The sequence below is a fragment of the Cyprinus carpio genome, chromosome B14 (genome assembly GCF_018340385.1).
Source record: "Cyprinus carpio isolate SPL01 chromosome B14, ASM1834038v1, whole genome shotgun sequence".
NCBI classification, from domain to species: domain Eukaryota; kingdom Metazoa; phylum Chordata; class Actinopteri; order Cypriniformes; family Cyprinidae; genus Cyprinus; species Cyprinus carpio.
Window position 1 is genome coordinate 19290178 of NC_056610.1, and position 20579 is coordinate 19310756.

At 36.2% G+C, this 20579-nt stretch overlaps 3 protein-coding genes across 8 annotated transcripts; 2 read left to right on the plus strand and 1 right to left on the minus strand.

Moving 5' to 3' along the window:
- Positions 1-233: 233 nt before the first annotated feature.
- Positions 234-10763, plus strand: LOC109102254 (ras-related protein Rab-6B-like). 4 transcript variants are annotated; one of them, XM_042738416.1, is made up of 8 exons: positions 234-441; positions 1431-1489; positions 2802-2855; positions 3317-3422; positions 5189-5300; positions 5554-5647; positions 8514-8580; positions 8824-10763. In XM_042738416.1, exons 1-8 carry the CDS (start codon positions 363-365, stop codon positions 8886-8888), a joined length of 636 nt encoding a protein of 211 aa, XP_042594350.1. In that variant the 5' UTR covers positions 234-362; the 3' UTR covers positions 8889-10763. The 4 variants fall into 4 exon arrangements, with proteins under 4 accessions (XP_042594350.1, XP_042594349.1, XP_018971139.1 ...); XM_042738415.1 differs by lacking the exon at positions 5554-5647 and adding an exon at positions 6980-7073 and having other exon boundaries at positions 235-441; XM_019115594.2 differs by lacking the exon at positions 3317-3422 and adding an exon at positions 4631-4736 and having other exon boundaries at positions 237-441.
- A 1294-nt stretch (positions 10764-12057) lies between these two features.
- On the plus strand, positions 12058-16471 carry LOC109102256 (START domain-containing protein 10-like). Its single transcript, XM_019115596.2, has 7 exons — positions 12058-12278; positions 12442-12635; positions 13071-13218; positions 13497-13600; positions 13844-13961; positions 14055-14107; positions 15378-16471. The coding sequence occupies exons 2-7, from the start codon at positions 12450-12452 to the stop codon at positions 15582-15584; spliced, it is 816 nt and encodes a 271-aa protein (XP_018971141.1). The 5' UTR covers positions 12058-12278; positions 12442-12449; the 3' UTR covers positions 15585-16471.
- Positions 16472-17465: 994 nt separating this feature from the next.
- Positions 17466-19562, minus strand: LOC109102257 (PDZ domain-containing protein 11). 3 transcript variants are annotated; one of them, XM_019115597.2, is made up of 7 exons: positions 19527-19562; positions 19159-19256; positions 18677-18779; positions 18453-18593; positions 18264-18362; positions 18112-18172; positions 17466-17933 (listed from the first exon to the last, which is right to left on the minus strand). In XM_019115597.2, the coding sequence occupies exons 2-7, from the start codon at positions 19203-19205 to the stop codon at positions 17899-17901; spliced, it is 486 nt and encodes a 161-aa protein (XP_018971142.1). In that variant the 5' UTR covers positions 19206-19256; positions 19527-19562; the 3' UTR covers positions 17466-17898. The 3 variants fall into 3 exon arrangements, with proteins under 3 accessions (XP_018971142.1, XP_018971143.1, XP_042594351.1); XM_019115598.2 differs by lacking the exon at positions 19527-19562 and having other exon boundaries at positions 18677-18790; positions 19159-19272; XM_042738417.1 differs by lacking the exons at positions 19159-19256; positions 19527-19562 and adding an exon at positions 18901-19074.
- Positions 19563-20579: the final 1017 nt, after the last annotated feature.

The following is a 20579-nucleotide window of genomic DNA, read 5'->3' on the forward strand; positions in this document are numbered from 1 at the left end:
TTCACACGCAATACTGATGAGATAAGAGGAAAATTAATGATTTAAATGCGACACAATTGTTAGGCATGACAGTAGACATAGGCTGTGTCTCAAAACCTAGTCAGCTGCCTATTAATTATATAAGACACAACACATATTCCGATCAAAACCCGTTCAGACGCTCGACAGCATAGGCAGGCAGCTGGCTGTGAAACACGGCCACAGAGTGTCCTGCGCTTCCATCTCTGGCCACCAAGAGGCGCTGTCACTCTCAAGACTCATCAGCTATCAGCGCTCCGTCACTGGACTGTACGGTGTGTCCTTCGTCCGCGCACAGAAAATAACAATATTTAGATAGTTTTTCTTTATTGTACTCGATAAAAATGTCTACTTCGACCGGTGGCGGAGAGTTTGGCAACCCTCTGCGGAAATTTAAGCTGGTTTTCTTGGGCGAGCAAAGCGGTAAGTGTTGAGATAATGTGAGACGTGGACAGAGAAACGGACAGGCCAGCTTGAGAGGATGCTACAGAAGGATACATGTTACTAAAATAAACACGAAAATAATTATCTGACAGTTTGGACGGATACAATTGTGGACATGAAGTTAAATGTACAGATTGTCATGAACAATACAAGAACAGAGATCATGTGGCATTGCACATCCTTACAGTATCCGAACTAACGTTATATTAGAAATATACGACATACGATTATTACCTCAATTATACTTTAACCTACAAAGTGCATGTTTTTTGTATGTCTTTCCCCTCAGTGTTTATGTATTCTCGCATGTAGACATCGAAGGAAGTCCTTGTATTAGCATGTTTGTGTTGTCTGCTCTTAGCCACAACCGAAAGCTTCCATTTTAAAGGCCTTTTATTTTTTTATCGCATCGATCGTTAATATTTAACACATAAAATGTAAACAAGATTGCGCCACAGCCGTGAATGAACATGTTTCAATGTATAAAACGATACTATCTGTTGTAAGGACGGTCGCTAGCTAGCGGTTACGTTAGCAGTTAGCATGTTTCTGACTAGCCGGCTGTGACAATCAAGATCATGAGATCATAAACCACATCAGGGATGTTAAACTGCCACATCATCCACGTCACATCTACGTTTTCTTTTCATAATGGCTGGATCGGACGTGAAAACGAGCAGCGAGCTGTCGTAAAGCAGAGTTACAGCATGTCTAAGCCTGTATGAAATGGTATGTTGCTGTGAAAGCAGGACGGCGACACCCATGTTGCCAACACAGCGATCAGAGTTCAGACTCATCCTACAAACCAGTGCATCCCCTTCCCTTCTAGACAGCATCTTTGACATTATGCTTTCGATACAAACATCAAACATGCTGTCTATGTAGGGAGCACACTATGTTTCGAGACGCATTAACATGTGAGGGAGGCCCTTATTTGTAATTTCTTTGTGTTTTCTCTTTTTCCACAGTGGGCAAAACTTCACTTATCACCAGGTTTATGTATGACAGCTTCGATAATACCTATCAGGTAACACCTGCTGTGATAATCATAGCCCATATTATGTTCACAAATGCTTACCATGTTACTACGCGTCTTAACATCTGCCTAAAGTATTGTTGACTTTGTCAAATCTGTAACATGAAGGTTTGGTCCAGTGGTGATCCCTAAAAGAAATAGTTACTTACTAATAAATACTCTTATGTGGAATACAAACGGTTTGTAGGCATGCAGCAAAAGCATATGATGACCAACAGCTGTAAAGCTCTTTAGTCCAGAATTATTTTTTGGCAGACTAGCGATGTCTGTTGAAATGAAAATATTAATTAGTCATAAGTTTTGTTTTGTTGTTGATGCTGACCGTGAAACTTTATAATAAGATTGACATACATTTTATAAACAAAAAATATATACATATTTTATTATTATGATTATGGAAATGTTAAGCTGTTTGTGGCAAATGTCTCAGGTCATAGATTTACTTGCAACATCATAATCATACAAACATAATTGTTTAATCTTTAGGCTTTCTAGGTAAACATACACTACCATTCAAGAGCTTGGGGTCAGAAAGATTTTAAATATTTTTTAAAAGAAGTCCCTTATGCTCACCAAGACGGTGAGAAGATTTATTTAATAAAAATACAATAATAAATCAATAATAATGTGAAATATTATTGCAATTTATAACAAATGTGTTCTATTTGAATATATTTGGAAATGTAATCTGTTTATGTGATGCAAAGCTGAATTTCCAGCACTCATTACTCCAGTTGTCAGTGTCATATGATCCTTCAGAAAACATTCTAACATGCTGATTGGTGATCAAGAAACATTTGTTATTTTAACATTATAAATATAAATATGCCTCTTTTGATCAATTTAATGCATCATTAAATGCTGAATAAAAGTATTCATTTCCTTAAAAAATACTGATCCCAAACTTTTGAACAGCAGTGTAAAATGGTAGACTTTAGCTTGCATTTGGTATTTGGCAAGTGTTCATTTAGTTTGTAGCTCTCAAATCACATTTATACATCTGCATATGATGCACATGTGAACCAAATTTGATATAAAATTTAATGCAGAGTGTCTTGATAAAAAAAAGTTTGAATATGCACAAGAGCAAATTAGATTTTCCATGAATTAGGACAATTTTATGGTAATTTATGTTTTGTTTATCAGACTCTGGTGACTATGCATTTATTGTAAGGAAAAAACATTTTGCTAAATATCTCCTTTTGTGTTCCACAGAAGATAGAAAGTCTAGAAAGCTAAATAAATATTCCTTCAATAACTGATTTTGCAGTGTGCACTGTTAACTCTTTGTTTCTCTGTACAGGCAACTATTGGTATAGACTTTCTGTCAAAAACCATGTACTTGGAAGATCGCACGGTAGGACAGATCACTGTTTCTAGAATAATTTCCAAGGAGTCTCTGTGTGTCCAAGCCTTTTGTTTTATTGGAAAGCTAGCATGTTTGTATAAAGTCTAGTTTAGTTGAAATATTGACTAACAATGTTAGTACCAGTATAGTAGATGGTTTTGACACACACTGGCTCAAGTCATTCACCTTGATGTTTTTTTAATATCACCTGTTAAGTCTATAAGACAACTTTATTTATTTATTTGAAGTCTGTCAGGTGATTTCACTGTGACACAGATTCATCACAGTTATCATTTGCGTAATTCCTCGTGCATGCTTGTAGCTCACCACACTTATGTCATTAGTTTGTCATTTATTTTGATTTCACCTTTTTAAGTTGGGTTGTGTCTTTGTCCACCTCACCCCACTCTCTTCCATGGCTGGGTGCTGAATGGGTCCCCATGCCTGTTGTGCTGCATGGATGGTCATAGATTCGGCTACAGCTGTGGGACACTGCTGGGCAGGAACGCTTCCGTAGCCTCATTCCCAGTTACATCAGAGACTCAGCAGCCGCAGTGGTGGTCTATGATATAGCAAGTAGGTAGCTAGTGCTCCTGCTTCACCACATGGTGGGGTCAAGTTGGGTACCACTTGAGTAAATGGCACTCATGGAGCTTTATAAGTGTGCTGGTTAATTTGAGCATTCCTGGTAAAGTTAAATAAAGTAAACTAAAATAAATCACCTTTATGTTGTTCCAAACATGTATGACTTACTTTCTGTAGAACCAAAAAAGACAGATAGTGAAAGTCTAGGATCCAAAACATTGGACCCCATTGACTTGCATTGTACTGAAAACACTGACACATTTTTAAAAATAAATTATTTCCTTCCAGTTTTAGCATTTTTGCATTAGTTGCTTGTAAAATTTAGGATTTAGTTTAACATTCTCTTGTTTGTGTTTAAGGTTTATATATATATATATATATATATATATATATTTGTTTATATATATATATATATATATATATATATATATAAAATGCTCTTTGTTCCTAAAGCTAGATTCCTGCTTAGGGAATTCTGCTGTTTTCCAATTTAAACCTGCATATTAAATTTTCCCAAACATTGGATGTTTTGAAATTGTTTTAAGTTTGGATTTGAATACATATCTTTAGAATTGATTTTTCACTGGAGCAGAGATAATAGGATATGAACATGAAGGAAGATGTTTTCTGCTTATTTTTTCTGTCCATACAATGAAAGTCAGTGTTTTGGACCCAATGGACTTATTAAAAAAGTTATTCAGAATACTTTGTGAAAGTCATACAATATTTGGAACATCATGATGGCGTGCAAATAATAAAGTTTAAATTTCTGGGGCTTTATAAAAACAATTTGGGATTTTTTAAATAAATATTTCAAAACTATAAACTGATGTGGTTTAGACTGAAAACATGTCCAGCAATACTTACATGTATGGAGTGCCATTTGCAAAGCATCTTGCAGAAAGCAGCATCATTCAGAGAACAGGAATGGAGAAATGCCTTCAGATGATGTCTAAAATCATTCTCATTTCCTAAAATCACGAGGTCATGATCTATAAATACAGAACTTCATAAGCAAAAATTGGTCAGCTTTGTAGGTGCATTTCTCCATTTCCTTCATGTTTTGTTTCTTTGATGTTGTCCTTTTTTTCTAACCCTGCTCCCTTGCCCTATCCTCTCTTTATATCTTTTCTTTTCTGTGTTCCTTCTTTCTCTTTCCCTTGTTTTCTTTTGCACACCACGGTTTCCTGGTCCCTCAGGTTCGGCTCCAGCTGTGGGACACTGCAGGGCAGGAGCGCTTCCGCAGCCTCATTCCCAGCTACATCCGAGACTCCACTATTGCTGTGGTGGTCTATGACATCACCAGTGAGTCCGAGCCTCACTCATTGGGTCAGCAGGGATTTATGCCTCCAGGGCACAGTTAGCACAATATGCCAGCTGCTTCTAGGTCATGGCAGTTCATCTTAGTATCATTGCTTAGGAACAATGAACAGAGATATTTTTTAGTATTTCATTTGGAATAAATGAAAAGTAGATTGTACATGCTTCTCTTTTAACAGCAAACTGCTGTTACTAAGCATCGAAATGACCTGTGCTTTAACGTAACCATTCTCTGTTTTGTTGATCTTCATACTAACAGTCTGCTTGCACTCTTTCTTCTAAGAAAGCTTGGCTTTGAAGTGAATCAAGTGTGATTTGACCACTGCCAAATTTGGATTGTGCAAATTAATTTTTAATCAATCACTCAGTCAAGTTCCAACAGATCACAAGATTTTTTTTTTTCTTTTTAATGACATTTTTCTCCCTCTGTTCTTCAGATCTCAACTCTTTCCAGCAAACCTCAAAGTGGATAGATGATGTCAGAACAGAGCGAGGAAGTGATGTCATTATCATGTTGGTTGGCAACAAGACAGACTTGGCTGATAAAAGGTACAGCGCTTGGAGGTGTTTGATAAACACGTCCTTTGTTTATCCCTCAGACTTCACGTTTTAAGTTATTTTTGTGTTCAGTTTTCTCTTTATCATTAATTTAAATATTATGTTGAGCAATTTGTGCCATTTTTGCTTTTCCGTTTGATCATATTTTCTTGTGTTGATTTCTATTTGATTTCCCATTACTACATTTGTTTTTCATATCCATTCTAATTTGAACTGTGTCCACCTGAACTATGGACTATGGCAGGCAAGTGTCAGTAGAGGCAGCAGAGAAAAAAGCTCGGGAACTGGGTGTGATGTACATAGAGACCAGCGCCAAAGCTGGTTATAACGTCAAACAGGTGGGTGAAACGATAGAGCTGTAGTGCAGACCTAAGATTATGTACCTAGTTTATGTAACAGAATCTGTGGCATATTTTCGAATTCCATGGAAAATAATTTTGACTCAGCACTCAGGTTGTAAAAATGAACTAAACACACAATGACAGTAATACATTTACAGAACAATCCTGGCAAACAAACAAGCAACAACTCAAATGTTTTGTTTTGAAAGTATATCATGAGCAGCTTTCTGTTGGTCAGTGCCACATATTTGCATGATCATCTTGAACCCGATGCACAATCAATGTGGGGAAATTTCCACCCTCACTCGAAACTCACAATAGCGCAGATTCCTATTGAACTGACTCCATTTCAAACAATTACCAACCCTATCAGTTTTGATCTGCCCAAAGACGCCAAAAAGAAAGATTGAAGGAATGTGACATTAACACCCACATGTATTCTGCAACCACAGAATTCAGCAGAAAGCTCAGCTGATTTCTACTTTGTGATGTTGATTATGTTTTCAGCTAACAATAATTGTCTAGCTCTAACACATTTTACCATATCTAAACCCTTTTTGTAGATTTTTCCCCTCAAATGCAGAAATGGCCACAGATTCTGTCTTAGTCTTGGCAATAACTATCTGTAAATGCACTCTAAAATTTCCTTATACAAAGACAAAATTATTCACTATCGGAAGTAGATCAATTTTTAAAAAATTCCTCAGATGCAGTGTAGAAACATTAAAGGAGTAGATAAACCAATAGATTTTGTCATAATTTATCAACCTTATGTTGTTCCAGACATTTTATAACTTTTTCTTCTGTGGAACACGAAAGAAGAGATTTAGCAAAATGTCCATGCTGCTTTTTACTGTACTATCAAATTGGATGAAAAGGAGTTTGGACATTCTTCTATTATTCTGTTACTCTTTCATGTTCCACAGAAGAATGCAAGTCAAACAAGTTTGAGATGACATGAGGGTGAGTTAATGCTGACAGAATATTAATTGCTCTTTAAGGGATATTTTAATGACCCGGGTGCCATCACTTCCCTAGATAGGGTGTTCATTTATTTTTGTGTTGTAGATTGTCCTCAAGTAACAAATGTGTTCTCTGTGAATAGCCTTTTGTTGAACTGCAGTGCAGTGGTCTCTTCTCAGTGTTATGATTTCAGCCGTTTCTCAACTTTTCAACCTGTGACGGGGTCCTATCAAAACACTAATCCCTTTTTTCCCCAATACTAATGTGAACCTCAGTCGGTCTCTGTCTCTTTCTCTTCTTCTTGATGCAGTTCTTTTGTCTGTCTATATTTCTTTCCTTTCCCCCCTCCCTGCTCTGGTCGAGCAGACAGATTACCACGGAGGAGGGCGAGCAGAGGGCTAAGGAACTGAATGTCATGTTCATTGAAACCAGCGCAAAGACTGGCTACAATGTCAAACAGGTAGAATCACTGAGAAACGAGGACGGCCCAGCTCTACCTTCCCTCCACCACTCTATCTTGTGCCTCCTTTGGTTTCTATCTTTCTCTGCCTCACCCATCATTAGCCATTCTGCCCCCGCCTCACATTCACAGGTGTCCTGTGCTGTTGGGCTGCTCTTCTGTGTTTTTGTTTTGTTTTGTTTCTTTTGCTTGGATTGCTCCTCATGTGTCACAGATGTCCTTTGCATGTTGGCCAAGCGTCGCTAGAATGATTTTTCTATACTGTATGTGCTGTGTTGTAGCACCACTTGCAATTCACAGACTGGATGTAGACATTTCATTTGTGCATTGTGCTTTTTATTAGCATATTGTATTGCTTTTTTCATTGTCAGAATGAGTAGAACTTGGAGTCTCTTTAACTTTGTTTTATTTAGAATTCTAGAAAGTTCATCAGAAATGCATTCCTTTTACATCTGTACCCACTGGGAGTTATGATTTAGTTTAAATAGAGGAGACTGGGGGTAGCTGCACATGAGAAAGTTGTTAGAAGTAATACAGTACTGTTCAAAGAATGGGGTTTTAAAAGAAAATACTTTTTTTTAGGTCACATTAAATTGATCAAATGTTGACAGTAAAGATGTCTGTACAAAAGATTTCCATTTCAAACAAATATTTTTTTTTTGAACTTTCTATTCATCAAACAATCTGTTTCTTAAAAATATAAAAATAATATTAAGCATAACAAATATTTTCAACATAGCTAATAATATATGTTTCTTGAGCAGCAAATCTGCATATGATAATGATTTCTGAAGGATCATGTGACACTGAAGACTGGCTGATGAAAATGTAGCTTTGAACCACAGGAATAAATTACATTTTAACCAAAATTTTGTACTGTAGTGTATCTCATTAACTATTCGATTTTGAGTCAAATGTCCAAGTAAGATAATGCCTGTTATCTAGCAGTGATTTTGTATGAGGATTTAAAACTTTCAGTTCAAATTCTTTTATACAGCTTATTAATTACAATATTTGTTGGGCAAAACCAGGTTAATTTTTTAATACTTTCTGCGGTTTCATGACTTTTTTCATAGTTGTTTTTCTATTTTAAATGTAAAAGAAAGCTTATAATAGGTTTTCAGCTTGCATTGTGAAAATTTACCACATATAGTGTGACAACATGGCAAAAAATATTCTCACAAAAGATCAATGTGTGTTCACTGAACTGCAAATTTAGCAGTTTTTTTTATATAGCTAAGATGTCTATAAATAATAAACTATCAATTAAAAAAAAAGAATCTGAGAAATATTGACTTGAGCAAAATGTCTGATAACTAGCCCCAGTCTCCCCTACTACTAAGTTATATATTATATTATATTAAAAATGCATTGGTATATGTACATTTGGCCCAAGCATCAGAGTTTTTAAGTAATAATCTGTCTTTTTCTTTTTTCTAGCTGTTTCGTCGTGTTGCTGCTGCTTTGCCTGGAATGGATAGTACACCAGAGAAAAGCAAAGAGGACAGTATCCTTCACATGCACCGTAAAGCACTTCTGACAAATATGACATCAGTCACATTAAAATGTCACCATCAGTTTGTCCACATCAGCCTGGTAGCCGATCACAAGCCTGTTTTTTTTTTTTTTTTTTCATGATTTAAACCGAACAGAAATCCAAAAATGACATCTCACAGAAATGAATGTAAGGTAATCCAAGGGTAGAGACATACATGCATGTCACTAACTGATCCTTAACCTGAACTTTCAGTGATCGACATCAAACTGGAGAAGCCTCCGGAGCTGCCTGTTACCGAGAGCAGCTGCTCGTGCTAGTAACCACCCTCGTCCCCCGCCAGGCCCTGCGTCCCCCTCACTCGACCCCCTCACACACAAACAGCTTGCCTCTCAGTGGTCACTCGCTCCTCTCGCGGCCCCGTGTCATGAGCGGACAACCTTTTCTTTCTCTTCGACTCAGTGACTTTTCAGAGTAACCGTGTGGATGTGCTATTACTCTGTATTAAAATGGATTCCAAAATTACATATATTAATTGGGGAAAAAGTCAATCACAGCATAGATTAAATACTAAAACCATTCAGATTCTCATCTGTTCTGGCTGCATGGCATTATATGGGATTGCAGACTGACATACATCACATGCTCTTGAGTTTTTTCACACCTCAGTGCCGTCATTGTGAATTTACTATGTTTCAGAGCTGGGGCTGGTGTCATCATTTTAGGCATTTTTTTTTAATTTCACTGGAGGAAGAACTTATTTTATCGAGAGGCTGTAAACTTGTGTTACTGATTCATTATTATTATTAATTTTTTTTTTTTTACATGAGCATTACACTATTTTGTTAGTGTGTTTTTTTTTGGCTGTAGTTATTTAAAGAAAGATACAGAAGGGATCTCTTTTGAAATTATTGTTGTGAAATATCATGGACACAATATTCTGTATAATCGGATGTTTTCGTGTTAAATATGGTATTAGGGACCAGATATCATTTAAAGATCTTTTTGTTTCAGGAAATACACATGTATGGCCAATGAAATAGCGGTTCTGTTTGTGACAAGCCTCATGCTGGACAGGCTAATTTTATACAGGAATCTTCGGAGGGTTGCATGGATTTAGAATGTATTGAGCTGTAGGGAAAAAATTAGGATTTAATATTCTTAGAACAGGGAAGTTGCTTTGTAAACGTATTTAATTTTGTCAAAACTCAAAACCTTAGATATTTTAATGACATATCCACAACTGTAGTTACAAAACGTTAATTGTAATAACGTGTACTCACGAAACACTTCATTCTGAGCTTGGATATGGAAAGCAGTTCACACTAATCCACTCATTTTCAGCCTTGTTTTTTGCTGCGCAAGTGTAGGAACAGCATGCAGTTTAGAGACGGTTTAACACAAAATGCCTTGCTTGTTTTGTTGTCATAGTGCACCAGGTCAGGCCACAGCTCTGTGGTTTGCTCGAGCCTATTAACGTCGCATAGAGCTAATGAGGTTTTGTTAAACGGGATGTTTAGATTCCTTCCTTCAAACACGGCTATTGCTAAGTGTACAGACACGTCTTGGTATTGCTTGTCGTGAGACTGTTGGTTTCATGTGTTTATTTATTATCTCACTAGTTAGTGAAACAGTGTCGTATGCTTGACTGGAATGGCAGGTAGCAATGTATGGGAATCAAAGGTTGATGTATAATTTGCATTGCTGCCTTGCTGCTGTATCACAAAGACCTTGTCGTGGCACTATCTTGGTCACGTTAAAGATTTTCACGGCCCGTCTGTAATGATGGGTTTCTACAGTATAGCTTGAATGGGCTTTTATTTGCTGGAGAGGTATCACCGAACCCCCCAGCACTGTCGCTTTTCCTCTCATTTTAATGTAAACCGACAAATCCTTTCATCACTAAGACTAAAAAAGGGCATCACGTGTGTTTTAAACATTAACATTTAATATGGTTTGATATGTAAGAATTAAAATAAATACGAGTGAAAACCCTCCTGAACAGCTCTGTCACGTGTCACTGACTGAATACTCAGCTGTGTGCTATTCTGAAGTGTGCTGGTCTGTTTGAATTACGCTGTCTACTAGTGTTTAGCAAAATTTGTGTGAACAAAGTACTATTATTATATGCTGTAAAAAATGGAAGGTTAACGAGACACCAAAATGTATCACATGAATAAAGATATTTCACCAAATTTGCTGTTTGTGCTGCTTTTAGTTTCTGTATGTAGGGCCAATCCATATACAGTCAAACCAAAAATAATTTAGACACCACTAGTGGGTGCAGGACACTATAGTTCATTTATGTAAGTAACCATAGCAAAATAAAGTAAACTGTGACATATTATAGCCAAAAATTCTTCATACAGTGGTCTACTAGTAAAACTGAGGAAAAAACAAAACAAAAAAAAAACTTTGACTCATTTTGTTTTTTCTTTTCACACCACAGACTGAACAAAATTAAGCATGTCTTGGTAATTGGTTGACCTAAATTGGTATTATCCAATTGTGTACTTAAATTTAACAGCTAAATAATTTTTGGTTGATTGTAATCCATTACGTACCTTTCTATTAAAGTTATTTGATATTATCCAGATGAATTTGTTCTGACAGTTTAACTCTGAGTTCTTGTCAGATTGTATTACTATATCTACCTCTCTCTCTCTCTCTCTCTCTCTCTCTATAATTAATGATGAAAGGAGACTTATATAATTAAAGTCTTATGAAATATATTCTACAAATATTTAAATAAATATAAAAAGTTTTATGAAATATTTTCTGCTGTTTGTATTTTTAAAATTACATATAAGTTCATTTAGAATAAATGTGTTTGTATATTATGCAATTTTATACATATTTAAAAATATATACATAATTTAATACACTTTAATGTATATAAAAAATATAATGTTTACTGCAGTAAAAATAAACGTTTTTAATAGGCAAAATTTAATATTTGTTTTTAAACTCTTAATTTCTCTTTGGCCCATTGTTTGGCCCATTTATTACAATTTTTATTTATTTTTAAATGAATTTAATATTCATGTTTTTAAACTCTTAATTTCTCTTTGGCCCATTTATTAAAATAAACGTTTTTATAAAATTTAATATATAAGCTTTTAAACTCAGAAGTTCTCTTTGGCCCATTGTTTGGCACATTTATTATTATTATTATTTTTTTTATGAATTTAATATTCATGTTTTTAAACTCTTAATTTCTCTTTGGCCCATTTATTAAAATAAACGTTTTTAATAAATGTAATATATAAGCTTTTAAACTAAGAAGTTCTATTTGACCCACTGTTTGTAAGAATTCAGGTTCTTACAGATGACTAACTGCACAAGCCGGTTGAATGAGGTGCCGGTGATTGACGGGTTTCGGTTGGTGAACACGAGGCGGAGTTCACAGCTAGTCTCAGCGGTTCCGTTATGAATTAATCATGCAAATCAGCGGAGCAGCAGAGACCACTGGCCCGGCACCCGGATGACCAATCAATACGGGCGGTCCATCACACCCAGTCTGCGCCAGTTTTCAGCAGTCTCACCTGAGAACATAAAAGCCAGTGAGCAAATCAGGATCACGTCTCAAGTGTGCTAAATAACCTTGCTTCGGCGCTGACTGACTAGCTGCGCACCTCAGAGTTCTAATACACCTGTTCTGCTCCCGGAAGTGGTGACGAGGTTTTTCCACACGCAAGCGTTGACGCCTGGTAAGGAATCTGTGAGAAAAATCTCGTCGAGCTTGAAAAGTTAATCTGTGTCTATAATAGCTACACCTCATCCTTTGCGAACAAAACGAAGAAACTCAGTCTTGGTAGAAGTAAGACCTCTCAAACGGATCTTGTTATTGATCTGTGAATCTGCTATTTTCAGGTAACGTTATGTCTCGCGGTTCAGGAATCATTCCAGATGAATTCATGTTTAATGAGTTCAAAAGACAATGCCTGTCCACGGAGAACTGGCTCAGTAAGTATGATAAAAATGACATGGAGGTCTGGGTCGAGGTGGCCCCTGTATCTACTTCTACAAACAACAAAGGGAATTTATCCAAAGTGCACAAAATCAAGGTAAGATGTCTGCCTGCATCTAATTATTTATGATGTCGTGTGTATATTGATTTGTGTGGTCTTTAAATTTATAGTGTCGAGATTACCTTTTAAAATAACTTAAACCAGTAGTTTTCAGACTTTATGGACCCCAACCCAGAATGTTAATGTTTCTAAATTTTAATAGGAATGTTAACTTTACCACATCATACAGTATTTAAAGGTCATTGGCTAGACTTGATTCAATAGTACTTATGTAAATGTAAGGGTGCGGGTGTGTGTTTAATATTATTTATTTATTTTACATATCTGTTCTATGGACTCCACAATCTCTTTTTTTTCTCTCTCTCTCTCTCTCTCTCTTTCTCTAAAACATGTCCGTTTAATTTACATGTTTAGTCCTGTGTGTACTGCTGCCATAACAACACTTATGCAAATGCGTTGTTTCCAATACAGTGTAGGATAAACATAAAGGATGTATCGGCTGCATGCATGTATGACGTGCTTCATGACAGCGTGTACCGGAAGACCTGGGACCCTACAATGCTTGAGAGTTTTGACATCGCTCGTATGGCTCCTAATGCTGATGTGGGCTACTATTCATGTGAGTCAAGTCATCTTTGAAATCTCAGTTAGTGAGTTATTTCTCATCTTGTGGTCATTGTAGCGGTTCCTTTGGGACTTTGTTAGTCTCAGTGGTAGTCACCTATCACATTTTGAAAAGACTTAAGCGCAGTGCAATAAGAGCAGAAGGAAAACCTTGCTGGGAACGTGTTTTTGTGTGTATTTATAGTCAACTTTTTGTGTTGTGGTTGTTAATGGGCCTGCAGGTCATATAAATGTATCATTTTTTTTTTTTTTTTTTTTATCCTTTATTCACAGGGATCTGCCCGAAGCCATTGAAGAACAGAGATGTGGTGACCCTGCGCTCATGGCAGGCATCTGAAAATGAATATGTGATAATTAACTTCTCAGTGAAACATCCGGTACATCTTTTATTTACTTAAACATTCTGTTATCATATGTTTTGTTACATACATCAATTTAGAACCGAACCGAAAACCAAAAATATTGACTGTTTTTGAACAAGTTTGCATCCATCTCCTCACATTAGTGTAGGAGAAAATGTTTTAACATCAAATATTATGCTCATTAAATAATTATAATCTATTAATACACGCATTTAAAAATTATACGTATCTTTTAATAAACTCTTGCTTTCATTTTAGAAATTTCCCCCACGGAAGGATCTGGTAAGGGCCGTTTCCCTTCTGACGGGTTACCTGATCCAACCAAAGGGGCCCAACAGCTGCATTTTCACGTACCTCTCACAAGCTGATCCCAGAGGTATGAACACATTTCCTGCTTCATTTGAAATGTTCGCCCATCATTTAATTACATTGTTAGACTTTAATTTGTTGCCGTTTTGTAATCTTTTAGGGTCTCTTCCAAAGTGGGTTGTCAACAAAGCATCTCAGGTCCTGGCTCCAAAAGTAAGTGGTTTCTGTGCATCCGACGATGCGAGTGTCTTTCTATGTGGGTCTGTGTTTAAGGCTTGTGAAATCACAATTGTCACTATGGGAACCTACTGGAAGATCTTGTACCGAAGACGCTCACGCAGCACTTGCTGTGTCAAAAGTGAAACTTGTTTATCTTGTTCTGTCTGGAGACTGCATGACTACAGTCATTCTTTTTAGTTACAGTAGAGAGTGTCGCAGAGGCTCCTTTTACATATCTCTTCTTTATTAATCATTTACAATAAACATTGACACAGCAAACAGTGGCATTTAACACTTGCTAGAAACGCATTTAATAACTCTGCACCCCTCACTGAGTGTTCAGATTATCTAAAGATAACTGATGTAGATGTGCTTCTGATTTTGAACAAGAACTTAGTCTTCTATTGCATTGTGGCTTTTTTTGTCCATTTCATAGTCTTCTGAATTATTACTGCATGTTGTAGGGCTGTTTGCAGTGTTCCCAGACAGTATCTCTGTCCAAAGGGCACTGATAAGATGGTCTGTACATCATGCTTAGTGTTTATAAACCATTATTGAACACTGAGGTGTTTGTCTTTCCATTGACCATTGAACAGGTGTTAAGGTTTTATAATTTTTGTGAAGATTTTAGTCTCTCACGCTCATCAAGGTAGCATTTATCTGATCAAATATGCAGTAAATAGTAATACGGTGAAATATTACAGTTTAAACTATTCCGTTGACAAAGCTGAATTTTCAGCATCATTACTGTAGTCTTCAGTGTCACATGATTCTTCAGAAATGAGTCTAATATGCTGATTTGCTGCTTAAGAAGCATCTCATTATTCTAAATGTTGAAAACAGTTGTGCTGCTTAATATCTTTGTGGAAACCATGATAAAACAATGTTTCAGGTCTAAAAGGAGGAGGAGGGTGATTTATTTGTGGATTGTTTCTTGTATGCTTGTACTGTTGTTTTAAAACCCAAATCAGGCGCATTAAGTTTAGTTTAGAAGTCAGATTTTATAGCCATTATTTCACACAATAATTTGTGCTGCCAAAAATGCTGGAGACCCAGACAGAAACTAGAAACAGAATGTATTTATAGCTATGATTGAGCAAAAAGACTTGCTGAAAATTTTAGTCACTGCACAGCTTGAAAATGAAGTAAAACTAGATTCCACTTCATTGTCTTGGTTACACAAGAACAAAAAAAAATGAACAAAGTTCATGTGTCGCTTCTGCTGATACTAGTGCCCCTCCCTCATTCTCCTGTCACTCCACAGGTCTTAAGAAGCATCCATAAAGCAGGTCAGAACTACCCTGCGTGGAAAGCAGCAAATTCTCCAGATCATAAGCCGTGGCTGTATCCCATACAGAGTGAACTGCCCTTGATGGATCCAGCAGAGCTGTCCATCCAGCGCGGTGACTCGCTCGAGAACGTGGATGAGAGCTCGACCAGGGATGCTCAAGAGAATGAGGACAGCAGCTAAAACATCCAAACGGACAGTTTTTAACTCTGGTTCGTGTGACAGGGTCAGTCCAGTTACTTCTCACCCCACTTATAGCTTACTGATAGCAACATTCCTCCTTCCCGCTCACAAAGTGTTTACAATCATTCCATTACACATGTCTGAGTTTCTTTCAACATTGCACATGCGATAGTGGTGCTTATTTGAACAAAAGAAAATACTTTGCAGTTCTGCTTCTTAATTTAATTTAAAAACCCTTTTGAAGGTGGTTCATTATCTTAAATGAGACCTTTTTTGCATCTTTAATTTATTACTACATGATTTTGGTAAGGCTGCGCCTTTCTTTTTCTTTATAAATCTAGTTAAACGTGTAATATTTGTTTCAAGTCACCATTGTAGGGGAGAGATTCCTCTCAATGTCATCCTTTTGTGTTTGTGTATTTATATCTGTGTGCCTTTTCAAAGAGGTGTGTCTGTAATGGCATGAGTGAAAATGATTGACACCAAGTAACCATGGGAGAAAACCTGCGTTAAAGGCCCTGTAATATGACCAAAGCAGTCCAAGACACAGTGTGGTATTACCTCAATGTTTATTACTTGAAGTGGTTTTAGTTCATTTGCCTGTAACAGGCAGAAGAAAACAGAAGGCATGGGAATGCAATGAGAGCTTTTCTGTACTTCTGCTATGTATGTGCCCTTAAACATGAAAGAAAATGACATTAGCAATATCATGATACCAGTGGATCAATGTTACCCATATTTTTGATAGATGGTTTTTCTTTCTGAAGAAGGATGGATATATAAATTTGTTTTATAACTTGAATTTTATGTATATGAAGTCCTAACTCAATGAAGGGTAATATGGTTTTATACTTTTAAAATTTTAAATAAATTCTGTTCAAAATGCCTTTGAAACTCATCTTTTTTTTCTAATAATAACATTGTTGCATCTTTAAGTGTTTCTTAAGGGCATTGCAGCATATTAGTTTACATGATCCTGGTCTAATGCCCAGTATTTGCATATAAACAACCATCTGTTCCACTGAGCTCTAATAACAAAGTACAAGCTACGTTTGAATTTTGTGTAATGAAATTGTTATTCGATAAACTGGTTCAATGTCAGGAATATTTTGCCAAAAAAATGAGAATTTGCTTAAAGTGTACTTACTCTCTGCCCATCCAAGAAGTTTGTTTCCTCACCAAAACAGATTGGGAGAAAGTTAGCATTACTTGGCTTGCTCCCCAAAGGATCCTCTACAGTGAATGGGTGCCGTCAGAATGAGAGTCCAAACAGCTGACAGAAACATTAAGTCTATGAGTAACCAATCGGAATCCAGTCCATCTACTAAAATCTTAAGTGAAAAGCTGTGTTTGTAAGAAACAAATCCAGAATAAAACCATTTTTGGATTTTGATGTGAGAGGACAACAGACTGATTAAGGAGTTTGGATATATTTTGGCAACAGTTTGAAGTTAAAACGTTTAAATGATGGATTTGTTTCTTACAAATAGGTAGCTTTTCACTTTGTGTGTGGATTATTGTGATGTTTTTATCAGCTGTTTATTCCCTCATTCTGAGGGCACCCATTTACTGCAGAGGATCCGTTGGTGAGCAAGTGATGTAATGCTAACCTAACCAAATCTGTTCTGATGAAGAAACAAACTCATCTTGGATGGGTTGAGCGTGAGTACATTTTCCTTTTTTGGTGAACTATTCTTTAAACAGAACCTAGTTTTTTTTTATAGTACCACTGGTTAATACAGTATATTAACAAAAAGCCAAACTACCTGACATCATAAATGTAAAAAGAGCTAAGAATATAACATTCCCTTCTTACATTTCCCTCTCCCCACTTTTTCATCATACAGGTTTATTTAAAAAAAAAATGAACACAGAAAGCACTTTCCCATGAGCAGATTGATTTATTGACAATAACTTAGTCAGTAGCAATGTGTCTGTCAGCAGGACATTAATCATTAAACAACTAAATGCTTTGCTTTGGAATACAAAATTGAAATGTAATCACGAAAAGACCTAGTTAAGAAAATAATATATGATATATTAAACAATTTCTGCTTCATTAAACAAATGCCTTTGAAAATTATGTTAAAAGTATCTGAAAATTTCACCAGCTGCATTCAAAACCGGCACAGCTCAAAACCACCACTATGGGTGAAGTAGCATGTCGTGAAGCGTTTGAAGAGGATTTGTTTTGAGCAGTCTCTTAGTCACAGAAGATAGTTAGTGGGAGGAAGATGATGCAGAGCAGCTGAAGGTTTCTGACACATCAGCTGCGTCACTGAACCGGTTCAGTCATGAAGGTCAGCTCTGCCACCTAGTGTACAGTCCTCTCCTTCTGCCGCTGGTAGTCTAGAAAAACAGACACAACACACATTTATGTCAAGTACTCCAACTGAATCAGTTGACTGAAATACTCACTACTGTCACATTTGGTAATATTATCAGATTATTAGATACTACTGGATGAGAACAACACTTGAAATGAGCTGGATTACAGTCTTAAGTGAAAGATGAATATAATACTCACTGTAAGGGAAGTATCGAACATTCATCAAAATCTCTCTTGCAGTCTTTAAAATCTCTACAGCCTAGGAGAGAAATCAAGATCATACTAATTCTGTTTAGAAGATGAGATATCCAGCGTGTTTCTGTCTTTCAGACTGACACATCAGATCTTACCTTTGAATGCTCAATGTCTTGAAAGTCCACGTCATTGACAGAAAGCACCTGATCGCCCTCTTGCAGTCCCGCCCTATGGGCATCTGAATCTGGCACTACCTGTCAAAACATTTTGAGCAAAACCATGATGATGAAGTCAATTCTTTAGCTGAAACATAAACGAAGGAGGATTTAATTGGCAAAACTGACCTTTGAAATAAATATACCAAGTTGGGAGGCCTTTCCTCCACGGATATTGAAGCCCAGTTGTGCACCGGGTGGCTTTTTTAACACTACAGAGCGAGGTAGAAACTGAGTGAGCTCATTGTTGTAGTCAGGGTGATGTATCCTCTGATTATAAGAAAGAAAAATGTCAATTAGGTCAATACGATGACAAAAGATGAGTTGAAAACATAGTCTCCAATAACTGTCACCTCTTGTGGAGGGATCCATGCAGGAGGGCTCTCATAGGAAGGGAGAAACACTACTGGCAGTTGATAATCATCGTATGGGATCTTTTGGTCCATGTTTTTCGAGCTAGACATAAACTGTGAATTAAAAAAAACGTAAACAATGAATTAACGATGATAACTATCTTCGATATATTTAAAGTGAAAGGTATGTTTTTTACTTTTAAAGACTAAATTAGGTTCCTTACAAAACTGTGAATATACTGATGGCTACAGCATGAAATGACCAAAGATTTATAATCTATAATGTAAATTCACTCTCTCCGGTTCTCATTGTACAGCAAGCTAGCTTGCTAACACTCGACAGTAAACACAAGATGCGCTGCACAATGAGCTTCAGGCACGCAAATTACCAAAACGCTGCTAGAATGAACTGACGATAAAAATATTATCATACTAAAATGAAAAACAAGCAAAATATACAGCTGTTTTTGCTATCAACTCACCAAGAACTCCGCGAGCGAACCATTAGCCCCGCCCTCCTATAGATCATGTGACCAGCACTTTTTTCTTTTTTTCTTTCTCTTTTTTTCCTCAACAAAAACTATGGAGAGGTAAAGAAAATATTGATATTGGGACTGTTTCACGCATAATATCCAAAGACCTTTCAAACTCTGTAAATGTGGCCTCTCGGTCACTTCCCTGACAAGTCTCCTTCCTGTTTTGTTGCCCAATTTCAAGATCATAGGGTTAGCTATGTTTCTTTCCATTTAATAACAAAAACTTAAAGAATATGTTCAGTAGTGGGTTTTTTTTCTTTTTTTTTTTTTTTTTGTAGGCAAGACTAAAAAGAAAAAAAAGTCCGTCAACAAACCCTAGTCTCTCCTGTTGTCCCTCAGAAACAGAAGCAGTGGCTTCAGTTCATTACCTTTACTGTAAATGTACTGTAGAAATAATTAATAATTAACTAGGTGACACTGGAAATCACCTAATACTAAAACTGAAAATATCCTACACCTTTTTTTTTCATTTTCACTCTACCTCTTATTGGAAAGACTTGAATGTCACATTTTAATAAAACATTACATTAATAAATAAACAATGTCTTGTTATACTTTGAAAGTACATGCTTATTAGAAAAAGAAAAATCCAATCTAATAAGACTATTATTCTATAAATATACTTTATTTGTAAAAGCACAAAATGAGAACAGCATAAAAAAAAATTAGCATTACATTTTGTTTACATTGCTGGCCTTAAGAGCTACATGGAAACTCTTCCACACAGAATATTATGTAAATTAGTATAAACTATATTGCCTTTTTAAAAATTTAATTCAAATTCAATTTATATAAATACACTTTGTGTCTTTTTAAATTTATTTTTTCTTACTTCTGATTTTTGTATTTGCTCCTTAGGCTATACATGTTCATGCATACATTACTATATGTTTATGCAAATATAGGCTACATAAAGGAGGGATAAAGCTCGCGTGGGCAGAGATTTTATTATACAGATCTTATTGTATTAATTTTTTTTTATAAATTATAAATTATTATATGTTTTATCAGTCATATATATTATTAAATTAAGACATAGCTTCTTTTTAAAAATAAATCTACATTCATATACCAGACGCTCTGATTCGGGCTTCCAATGTCGTGATGACTTTACATGTTACATTTCGCAGCGCTGATGTTGATGAACCAATCACAGCGGTCTGTGTGTAGGCCAGATATAATACATGTACAGTCAGTGAATTATAGGAGAATATTAATTTATGTGTCAGCCAGGCAGCATATCATGCTTTTAACAGATTTAAATGGTTACACTTTTGAGGCTCCCAGTTTTGAATGTAGCTCTTTGAGCGCCCTCTGCCGTAGACGATGGGAACTGCACTGGTGCTGGTCCATACATACAAAGCTGT

Bases quoted from the DNA above. Each gene is read 5' to 3' on its own strand.
- LOC109102254 (XM_042738416.1), top strand. From the start codon at position 363: ATGTCTACTTCGACCGGTGGCGGAGAGTTTGGCAACCCTCTGCGGAAA. The intron at 442-1,430 runs GTAAGTGTTGAG...CTTTTTCCACAG, and splicing joins TTTCTTGGGCGAGCAAAGCG to TGGGCAAAACTTCACTTATC. The intron at 2,856-3,316 runs GTAGGACAGATC...GGATGGTCATAG, and splicing joins TGTACTTGGAAGATCGCACG to ATTCGGCTACAGCTGTGGGA.
- LOC109102256 (XM_019115596.2), top strand. From the start codon at position 12,450: ATGTCTCGCGGTTCAGGAATCATTCCAGATGAATTCATGTTTAATGAG. The intron at 13,219-13,496 runs GTGAGTCAAGTC...CTTTATTCACAG, and splicing joins TGATGTGGGCTACTATTCAT to GGATCTGCCCGAAGCCATTG. The intron at 14,108-15,377 runs GTAAGTGGTTTC...GTCACTCCACAG, and splicing joins CTCAGGTCCTGGCTCCAAAA to GTCTTAAGAAGCATCCATAA.
- LOC109102257 (XM_019115597.2), bottom strand. From the start codon at position 19,205: ATGATCTATAGGAGGGCGGGGCTAATGGTTCGCTCGCGGAGTTCTTG. The intron at 18,173-18,263 runs GTAAGATCTGAT...TTTCTCTCCTAG, and splicing joins AAGACATTGAGCATTCAAAG to GCTGTAGAGATTTTAAAGAC. The intron at 17,934-18,111 runs GTGAGTATTATA...CTGTTTTTCTAG, and splicing joins TGTTCGATACTTCCCTTACA to ACTACCAGCGGCAGAAGGAG.